This window comes from Sinocyclocheilus grahami, unplaced genomic scaffold (genome assembly GCF_001515645.1).
Source record: "Sinocyclocheilus grahami isolate Dianchi unplaced genomic scaffold, SAMN03320097.WGS_v1.1 scaffold708.1, whole genome shotgun sequence".
In the NCBI taxonomy this organism is placed as follows: Eukaryota; Metazoa; Chordata; class Actinopteri; order Cypriniformes; family Cyprinidae; genus Sinocyclocheilus; species Sinocyclocheilus grahami.
In genome coordinates, this window is record NW_015505887.1 from 508,867 (window position 1) to 519,621 (window position 10,755).

The following is a 10,755-nucleotide window of genomic DNA, read 5'->3' on the forward strand; positions in this document are numbered from 1 at the left end:
AGTACGTTTTCTATATTTAAAGAATTTGCCACTGACGATTCAAACACGAGTTTGGGCAGTGTAGAGTAGCGCTTGTTGTTTGTGATTTGTCCGATCACAAATGCAGACATGGTTTTATGCTACGCTCCGGCCTGACGGGGCATCACAGTATGGTGAGGGGTGTAACATTTCCGTCACACGCTTGAGGTATTCGGCCAATCACAACACACTGGATAGCTGGCCAATCACAGCACACCTCGCTTTTCAGACCGATGAGCTTTGTAAAAAGCGTTTCAGAAAGGCAGGGCATAGAGGAGAAACAATAATGTACAGTATGTGGAAAATAATGTGTTTTTTTAACCTTAAACCGCATAAACACATTTCATTACACCAAAAACGCAAAATAATGTTCTTTTTAGCAGCATCATATGACCTACTGCTACATAACATGGAGTACCTACTGCTGTCTACGCTGTTAATATGAGCCAAACAATAAATAAAACAGAAAACCACTCACTGCTCTTGACCGAATAACTTCTATAGCTTTAATAAGAACTTGAATGCTGCTTTTAAATGCCCTAGCGTGAGGATAAACATGCCGGATTGCGTGCGGCTCACTCAAGGGCGGGGTCTCTGCTAATATGGCGGTGTCAGTCAGTGACCGTGGGCGGGGCCTAAACAATGTGACATCACAATGCTCAGAGAACCGAAACGACATGTCTAATGAGACTGATTTGGTTTATGGGGATTATAAAAAAAAGGAATAGGTGGATTTTTAACTGATTTCATGCAATCTGGATTACGTAATCAGATTTCAAAAATTAAATAAGATACTCGTAATTAGATTAAATTACATTTCAAAATACTCAGTTATTAATCAGACTACAGTTATTTTCTTATTGATTACATGATTACATATTATTCACATAATAGCAATAAATTATTAATATAGGTTTGATTCCCCCTAATTCCTCTTTTTCATCTTTTAAATGGTCCTTTCTATCACTGTCTACCGCTTATATAGACTCAGAAAGTCTTCCAGTTTTGTGGACATTCACACAAAGACCAGTCATTAGTCAGGAGGCTACACAGTATTTGACCACTGGATTTTCAAAAATCATTTCAGGTTTAAGAAGTGTTTCCACATTGCATCAACTACAGATGAACACTTTAATTTTTATTTGTATTATCACTCAGTAGGTTATTTAACCATGTATTACTATGTCTTTGGAAGGCTTTTGTCTTTCAAACACATAAAAATGCACAAATTCATATTATTTTTTATTTACATGCAATGCAGGCATTCCCAAACTTTTTTGTCATCTGAACCTCTTTTACCAAATATATTTACTTGAAGAACCCCTGAGATATAAAAATAAATATTTCAGTAATTAAGTATCACATTTGCATGTTCACGGTTCTCTGACGTTGGTTAATTTTCACATGACATGCAGGTTTTTTATTTTGACTGATGCTATTTCAAAATTATTTATTGTAATTTTACATTATTATGATTTAATTAATTATTAGCTTTTCATTAAACTCACAAACCCCCTGCAGTTCAGTATAATTACCAGTAGGTGGCGGCAAGCCCCTGTCTTAATAAGAGAGTCGCTGAGTCATTTATTCAGTTGAGTTTGCTTTATTAAATCAATTTTGCTTGGGAAATTTGTGAGTAAATCATTCTGTGTGTGAAATACTCTGTAAAGCCATCAATAAATCTTGGGGATTTCTATTTAAACTAACATGTTGTGCTGGGGAGTGTTTATTTAAGGGTGGGCCTTGTAACATATGCATTTGGAGTTTATGAAATGTAACGTCGCATAATGTCTCCAGTGAGTTCACAGCGTGTCAGTCAGTGAGTAGTTCCGCTTCCGCCTGCTGCCGTCGGGCCGCTCGCTGAGCTGATAGCAGATCATACACCAAACACTGTCTTCTGGAGCCATCTGAACACCATTACTAGTCCTGAACGGCCGAAGCGCACATGATCCTACAGACACAAGAGAGGAGATGAGGACATCTGATCATTTCCATACGTCGCTGTGAAATACCGTAAAATATTACTGATAAACCAGAATCAGACTAGCTAATCGCGAATGAATTATTGTTGATCTATTCGGTCAAACGGGTTTGCAATAAGATCTTAAATAGTTTGCGATTCATTCGGGCATTCATCACTCACGAGCGGGATTAACAAAACAGTCCCACGCATTTATATTTGCAAGTTCGCATGTCGAATTTTGAGTTTTTTCTTCGAAATTCTGAGTTTAAATCTCAAAAGTATTTTTTTTCGCCATGAAATAAAAATACTAAACTTTTTATCTCGAAATTTCGACTTTTTTTTTTTTTTTTATCTCAGAATTGGGAGAAACAAAGTCCGAATTGGGAGATATAAACTCAGAATTGAAAGAGGAAAATTCGCAGTTACCTTTTATTATTACTTTTTAAAAACCTTTTGACAGTATTTACCTACAATCCATGCGCAAATGTGCTCTATATGGTTCTTGTGTCAGCGATCAAGACTCTGTTTATTGCGTGATGCGTTTGCGAGTTTATCTCGAAATTTTGACATTTTTCCTAGGAATTCTTTACATCCCGAAATTCAGTTTTTTTTTTGCCATGGAATAAAAAATATAAAAGGTAATTGCGCTCTATTATATGGATTTTTTTTAAAGGGCACCTATTATGGCCCTTTTTACAAGATGTAATATAAGTCTCAGGTGTCCCCATAAATGTGTCTGTGAAGCTTCAGCTCAAAATACCCCACAGATAATTTATTATATCATTTTGAAAATGCCTATTTTGAGTGGAAGTTGAAACACGCTGTTTTCGTGCATGTATCTTTAAATGCAAATGAGCTTCTGTTCCCGCCCCCTTTTCCACAATAGGGTTGTGCATGTGCCTTTACAGCTGGTACCTCAGCACTCTGTGAGAAATCTGGTTGGCTTTGATTATCATGTATATCGCGCTGAAATCATGCGTTTTAAAGCCATATCGGTTTGAACTTATGATATAGGGTTTTCTGAGCGCACACATCTGAAGCACGCGCACAGGAAGCGGCTGTCACATGGCATGTGAGTAATAAACTTAGTTCTCTTTCATGTCTTATTGCGCTTAAACTGTCAAATACACACAGATATATGTTAAAAACACACGTCTGTACAGTATGTCTGTGAAGGTAAACAGCTGGGAAAGAAATCGCATGTTTATATTAGATCTGTATATTAAGTAACAGCAGCGCCGAGGGAGGAAACGTGCAGATTAAGGGGCGGTGATAATATAATAAGATCCCCTTCTTACATCTGAGCGGCTCGTTTTTTTTCCACATGCTTGCAGAGAAAGGCTTACCAAAACAAAGTTACTAGGTTGTCCCTTTTCACCTTTTCTGGGTAGATGCACTGGGGACCCGATTATAGCACTTGAACACGGAAAAAATCTTCATGATATGTCCCCTTTAAATCTCAGAATTGGGAGAAAAAAGTCCGATTTGAGAGGTATATACTCAGAAAAGTGCGAGATAAAAAGTTACCTTGTATTTATTTATTAAAAAAAGTATTTACAATCCATTGTATGAATCAAAATCGTTTGTGTATCCGCGATGAAGCTTCTGTTTATTGCTCGACGTGTGCAGCTTGTGAACGAGCACCGCATTTTGTACAGGTAACGATATCCACATAGCCTACCCAAAACTGTATCATAAAAGTTCATCAAAATATGGGAACATTTTGGATGGGGGCCCTTCGCACTACTTGCAAGGCTAGAAACGCTCCTGGCCAAGATATAATGCTTTTACATGCTGACTACACAGCTGAAATTTTGAGATAACCCTTAGTTATAATCAATTTGGGGCTGTTGATGTGGTTGTAATGCCCTCTACTGGACTCCAACTGCACTACAAGCTCATCTGAGAGATGCAGAATGACCTATAATGAAGTAAGCGGTCACACTGAGGCAGAGGATGATGAGGAAGATGGTCCCAGGACCCACGTCCACCAGCGCACAGGCGTTCGGGCACGCACAGGGACTCTCCACCCACATCTGCAGGGGCCCGTCTGCGCTGAAGCTCTGGCTGTGAGTGATGGAGTGATTCGGGCTGCACTGGTAATGAACCACAGTTTGAGGCTCGCTGTCAGGCAACACTGATAGAGAGACAGAGGTCACAGAGGTCATGAGGTCAAAATATATGGCAGATGTTCTCTGTTGCTTTCAGATAGCTTTAGATTTACATGAAATTGTTTGATGAATTTGTTTAATGATCCTGTGAAATTTCTTTACTGTGCGAGATTTGCTGCTTGCTATGGTTAGCCGGATTTTTATAGTTAACTAAAACCATTTTTTTGTTACTTGAAATAAAATAAAATAAGCATGAACTGAAATAAAATTAAATATTTAAAAAATGTAAACATGTTATTTTAGCTAGCAGCATTTCTAATCTTACTAAAAAGTACAACAAAAAAAAACAAATAAAAATGACTAAAACTTTAACTAAAATGAAAGTGAAATCAAAAAATATAAAAATTAAATTAAAATGCTGTAAATTTTACTTTTAGTGGCATATAGATGAGCTCAAAACTACACGTAGACACAGACTTTCAATTTTAATTTCAGTTTTATTCAGTTTAAATGGATAAAAAAAATTAATTTACTTAATATTAAATAAAAATTTAAATAAATTACTGTTTGCAAATTGACAAATAAAGATATATTTATGATTGTTAATTTAATTCATGTTAAACTAATACATTTCATTTAAAAAAGCATTTACTTTTTTTTTTTTCAATTTACAAAATCTGTTTAGAATATCATTGTACTGTTGATGAGACACTGAACAAGAGAATCTGCTAAAAGCCTTTCATTTAAGTGAATAATTACAGACATGCTTGATACAGTTACTTACTGGAGTAAGACACCGTGAGAGTTTTCTTTGAGTCGTTATAGCTGAATTTATTGCCTTCATGTCTGCCAAAGTTCAAGTACTGACTGATGAACCTGTTGTCCTGATGAATCCTACAGAAACATCTTCCATGAGGTTCACTTTACAAACATATATAACATTATGCCTCATCCCAACGACAGATGGGATATTCTGTGAGCTTGTATATTGATCATAACGGTTTACTACTGAGAGAAATCATTTTAAATGTGATGAACTGACCGTATAATGACACAGGCAGCCACATCGGTGCAGGCGGTGATGCTGAAGTCCTCGGGCTGAGAGAAGGGCAGACACGGGCTGAAGGACAGCAGCACGTCCGCGGTTCCCACCGCTGATGGCAGGGGTTTGAGTCGCTGTATGAACCCGTCCTCATCCGCCACTGAGGCCAGATCAATGAGACCTGATCCATCCCTCATCAGACATTTACACCCATTCACTTTAATACAGCCGCTGTGTTTCAGCTCGGACGGAGGAACCGCTGCTGTGAGGCCTAAAGAGAAATAAACCACAGTCAGAACGGAGAGAACCATCACGTACATTCACCACTACTGAGTCTGACCACTAACTAGCACTGCAGCACTAGTCAGTTAACACACTAGTGATAATAATGCACATGAATGTGTCAGATTCCAGCACAGCTCTAGACCAGCAACAGAACAGCTCATTATTACAAACTCTATTTACAGTTATAAAGTGATTACATGATATATAACATTTTATAAAATATATTTTATATATTACAAACTGTATTTACAGTTAGTAAAATGATTACATTATATATATACACATTTATTAATATATATATATATAATAGTATAAAATATAAAAATGAATATATTACAAATTGTACTTACAGTTAGTAAAGTGATTACATGATATATAAAATTTAATAAAATATATTTTATATACTACAAACTGTATTTACAGTTAGTAAAATGATTACATTATATATATACACATTTATTAAAATATATATATAATAGTATAAAATATAAAAATATATTACGAACTGCATTTACAGTTAGTAAAGTGATTACATCATTTTATAAAAATAATATAATATACCGTTCTATATTACAAACTGTATTTAGTTAATAAAGTGTACATTAAATAATATAATTTTATTAAATATAATAGTATAAAATATAAAAACTATATATTACAAACTGTATTTACAGTTAGTCAAATGATTACAATATTCAACATAATTTCTTTAAAAAATAAATAATAGTATAAAATCTAAATATTATATACTGTATGTTACAAACTGAGATTACAGTAAGTAAAATGATTTTATAAGCCATAATTCATATGTTTTTACAATTATTTTTGGGGGATTCATAAAAAAATGTGAATATTGAGATATTGAGCAAGCAATATATCTTCTAAGATCGTTTTGCTAACATTCTCATTAAGTTATGAAAAGGTTATTTCTGAACGTCCAGTGACTGTGACTGTGTCCTTCAACAAAGTGAAAAGTGCTAGTTGTGATTTCATCTTTATTTTCATGAATTCATGCAATCTCAGCTGTGCTATTGCTCTTTAAATAAGGCGGAGCAGTAGACCGATGAGCGCACTTGTGCCTCTAATTAAATACACACACTAGCCCTTTGAAATATAATAAGCAGAATTGCAATAAGTGGGGAGTGGTTGGCCGAAGCTGCCTCTAATTTGTCCGTAATAATTAGAATTATAATTAAAAAAATATATATTTTTAATAAATTAAATTTCTATTAAAGTTTCTCAGTGTCGTTATCCAGGTGTAAATTATTAATGTTATTATTTTTTATTATTAATATTATTAATTATTCCGGGGATTAAAGTGATACGGCGTAACCTCACCTGGTAACTGTTACTTTTCTCAGCGCTGTTAGGATGGACCAATCACAGTCGGTTGTGGTTAAGGAGTTTAAGAGTCATTTTATAGAGTTTTCTATGGGGGATTTCTATTTCTATGTTAGCTATTGATCTTTTGGAGTTAACAGATTCAAACGATTATACTCTTCCCCGCACAAATGTTTCCAGTAAGATAAAATGCTTTCTGAGATTTGAATGCGACTCAATGGAGGATTGTATTCGTGAGCCGCGCAGCGCCCCCTGCAGGAATAACCGCTCGAGTCTCAGAGAAACCGTTGCCAAGTCCGCGGTTTTCCCGCGGAATTTGGATACTTTAACACTGTTGTCACTGGTTGAAGCGAGCACAATAACCTGATAGTTAGCACATGGAATGCGAATTTTACCGGAGGAACCCTGCCAAAAACGTGTATTTTACGTGTATTTACCCCCCGGAAAGCGAAAAGGCTAGTTTTGAGTAGCGATTGTGCGGGTTTTGTTGTGAAAACCTGGCAACCCGTGATGGGAAGTTCGGATCATTTTACCGACTCGGACCTTTGAGTCTCGTTCAGCAAAACGAACGAATCTTTTTTCGAGTCATTTCGTTCATTTTAGCAAAATATAATTAAAATGTTACGTGTTACTTCCCAAATACGTCTACTACTTACGCAAACGTTGATCACACTAAAAACAATACAAAACTACTATAAGAAACAGAAAATATTAATTAATTGTTTACCTGGGTCTTCAGACTACGATTAGCTCACCTCAGCTCTTATCTGACAAGTCTTCGGGTTTGGGTTTATGGGGCTGTGTTTGTGTGTTTGTGTGTTTGTGTGTGTGTGTGTGTGTGTGTTTGTGTGTGTGTGTGTGTGTGTTTGTGTTTGTGTGTTTGTGTTTGTGTGTGTGTTTGTGTGTGTGTGTGTAAATATTCAGATGTAACCCCCCTTTGTAATCTTTAACATTTTCATAAGTAACTACTTTAATTACACATTTTTTTCTCAGTAGCTGTAACAGATTACAGTTATATTTATTTTGTAATTAGTTTTTTTCAACCGCTTAAACACATTTTCAAAACTTTGCCTCTTATTTTCAAAACTTAACACACAAATCCAAGAATTGCACACACAAAATGCAAAATGCCTCTCATCTCTTGTAAAATGAAGCGCTGCATTCAAAATATCACAAACATATCTCAAAAGCAAACATTTGTCTTGTGTTGCAAACACCTTTGCTATTAGTGCTGGGCGGTATGACAAAAAATTTATATCACGGTATTTTCCAAAATTATACCGGTTTCACGGTACATGACGGTATTTTTTTTCATGCATGAGCGGGTGTTAACCATATTTTCTACTGATTGAGAGGAAATACTGCAGTATATTGACTTAGAATGCACTATTTTACTGTCATGATGAGTGAATATTGTCAAAAAATAATCCACACTAAATTGTAACTAAACACGAGCCCTTTCAATACGTGTTAACCAGGAGTCACTCTCATTTATAATCGCGGCATCGTCTGATAAAATCAACATGCATCTACACTAAAGAGCAGCTATGCGGTTGTTTTGGCTAGATTACTCTTTTGTCTCATGCAGAGCACTGCCTGCATCTGAGTAATAAACTAAAAACAACAACAAACAAAAGTGCATGTGATATTAACAGACGAATACGCTCATATTTATAATTCCAAACAATCAGTAAGTGACAGATGCTAGGAAACGCTGTTTTGTACTCATTTATTGACGAGTCGGCTGTGGTGCTTCTCTGCCTCTCACTGCACAGAACAGACGCCGAGAGAGGCGACACTTCTCCGGGAAAGACAGACCTCACGCTCGCGGGACAGCACTGAAGAAATCCTCCAACTGAACCATAGCTAAGCTTTATCCAGAAAAGACTCTAGGTTTGTCAGTATGAATAGTCTATTGAAAAAATCCGCTAAAAGGGCCTGAAAGTTGCTAAATCTAGTGCTAAAGTCATGCTCGTGTGTGTGACACGCGGGAGCTGATGGCAGCGGGCGGTGGATATTTGTGGAGGTCAGTGTGGATATTGTGGATGAGTTCTTCTGTGTCATCACGTTCTATTAGTTCTACAGCTTCAGTTTCTGAACTTTCACGCTTGGGAAACTTTTCATAGTACCAGAACTAATTGTGGAACTACCCACTTTTGGGCGTTTTCGCACCGCCGGAACCGGGAGCGATTTTAGTACCGGACTGCCTTTTTCGAGAACCAAATTAGCTCCTAACCAGCACAACTGGTACTAATCGTGACGTAAGTAGACAATGATTGGCCAAACGCGTATGAAAACCCCCTCCCCCGCCATGATTTTATATATATATATATATATTATAATGTAAGTTATTATATTACTTTATAAGTTATATATATAACTTATATACTAAGTATTTTGTAATAATTTAATATTATATATTAAATATATTTAATGCCAAATTAAATATCTAAGTCTAGAAAGGGAACAAGCCCAAAATACAGAAATTAGAGCAAAGTTCAATACATTTTTGGAAAATTAAAAGAAATGAAATAAAATGTTTTAAGATAGCAGTCCATTAACTCTTTCCCTGCCAGCGTTTTTGAAAAAAGTTGCCAGCCACCGCCAGAATTTTTTATCATTTTCTCAAAAATGTCATGCCTCTTTCAAACAGTGTCACGTTCCCAACGTTGTTTAAGCGACATACACCGGTATTGCGGTATTTTAAAAATTCATATCATAACAAAAATAAACACCAGTATTCGGTATGAACCGGTATACCGCCCAGCACTATTTGCCATAATATTATGTTTTTGGATATATCATATACACACAGTTATTTAAAACCTAAAGCTCTTTAAGAAATATATCGTGATATAAATTTTGGCCATATCGTCCAGCCCTAAGCTCTTCTTTCATGAGCTCTTATGTGCATTTCTGTTCAAGATTGAAAGTAATTGGCAGAGATGTTGAAAAATTCATGGTAAACACAAAAGCAAGATTGTTGAAACAAAACTTTTTTTTTTTTACTGTAAGCATTTGTGGTTGTGAATACAGTATTACACAGGACAAAAGAAAAGAAATACATCCACCATGTGTAGTTGTGTAGATGTGTATTTATAGGCCTATTCTAAAGCCATGATTGCTTGGTGGTAAGTAAAGCAATGAGTGTTTGCACGTGTGAGGAGTTAGTGTCACTGTTGAGTTAGTGTGGCATTTTGATTGGTTGTGTTTGAAAAAGGAAATCAAGATACTTCCTAATAGATTTTTGTGTGTTACATAGAGAATTGTGTGTTGTGTTTTGCAAAAAGTGTTTTATGAAATTGAAAACTGAGTCAAAGGCTGAGAATTAGTGTATGGTTTTGCAGATTTGGTGTGTGGTTCTGGTGTTGAGTGTCAGGTTTCAGAAATTGTGTGACAAGTAAAGATTCTGTGTGTAAGCAGTTGAAAAAAACTGTAAATTGTGTAATTTAGTTACATGTAACTAGTTACTCCCCAACACTGACTGTTTGTTATTATTTTTTTAATGCGTTTGCTCTCAGGAATATGACCGATTCTTGTTGATCTTGTGACTTCTGCTTCAGTTTACAGAGGAGAAACTGGGACAGGCTGAGAAGACCGAGCTGGACACTCACTTTGAGAATCTGCTGTCCAGAGCTGACTGCACCAAAAACTGGACCGAGAAAATCTACCGACAGACTGAAGTTGTGCTTCAGCCAAACCCTGGTGAGCAGGTGCTCGTGACCTGGACACACCTGATATATAAGGGTGATACTTCAGGGCACTTTGGACTACTTCTGTGAGCTGTGTTTCATCTGGGGCACCTTGAACATGTTCTGGAGTATAATATCTGATCAAGGCTTTGATCGAACATCAACTACTGTGTGTGATGATAATGACATTATTCAGCTCTTTTGGAGAAAAGAGATTATTTGTTTATTAAATAAAATTCTCCATTTTATTCTGATGCCCCCCAATCAATGCTTTAATCGATTTATATAAATAAATAAATAAAT

The 10,755-nt window shown here is 36.0% G+C and overlaps 2 protein-coding genes across 3 annotated transcripts in view; one reads left to right on the forward strand and one right to left on the reverse strand.

Annotated features, from left to right (window-relative positions):
- Positions 1 to 1,618: 1,618 nt before the first annotated feature.
- On the reverse strand, positions 1,619 to 7,525 carry LOC107560046 (uncharacterized). 2 transcript variants are annotated; one of them, XM_016244102.1, is made up of 5 exons: positions 7,488 to 7,525; positions 5,135 to 5,405; positions 4,877 to 4,986; positions 3,903 to 4,118; positions 1,619 to 1,969 (listed from the first exon to the last, which is right to left on the reverse strand). In XM_016244102.1, exons 2-5 carry the CDS (start codon positions 5,329 to 5,331, stop codon positions 1,821 to 1,823), a joined length of 672 nt encoding a protein of 223 aa, XP_016099588.1. In that variant the 5' UTR covers positions 5,332 to 5,405; positions 7,488 to 7,525; the 3' UTR covers positions 1,619 to 1,820. The 2 variants fall into 2 exon arrangements, with proteins under 2 accessions (XP_016099588.1, XP_016099586.1); XM_016244100.1 differs by lacking the exon at positions 7,488 to 7,525 and having other exon boundaries at positions 5,135 to 5,462.
- A 2,792-nt stretch (positions 7,526 to 10,317) lies between these two features.
- Positions 10,318 to 10,755, forward strand: part of sh3glb2a (SH3-domain GRB2-like endophilin B2a) — a gene marked incomplete at its 5' end in the record, with an annotated part of 22,518 nt that continues 22,080 nt past the window's right edge. Inside the window, one exon of the mRNA XM_016244097.1 lies at positions 10,318 to 10,465. Coding sequence (XP_016099583.1) covers positions 10,318 to 10,465 — 148 coding nt within the window. The remainder of the gene's footprint in view (positions 10,466 to 10,755) is intronic.

Coding starts and splice junctions, on each gene's coding strand:
- LOC107560046 (XM_016244100.1), bottom strand. CDS start 5,454: ATGTACGTGATGGTTCTCTCCGTTCTGACTGTGGTTTATTTCTCTTTA. Junction 4,119..4,876: donor TCTCACGGTGTCTTACTCCA/GTAAGTAACTGT, acceptor TCTCTCTATCAG/TGTTGCCTGACAGCGAGCCT. Junction 1,970..3,902: donor GACCGCTTACTTCATTATAG/GTCATTCTGCAT, acceptor TTGTGTCTGTAG/GATCATGTGCGCTTCGGCCG.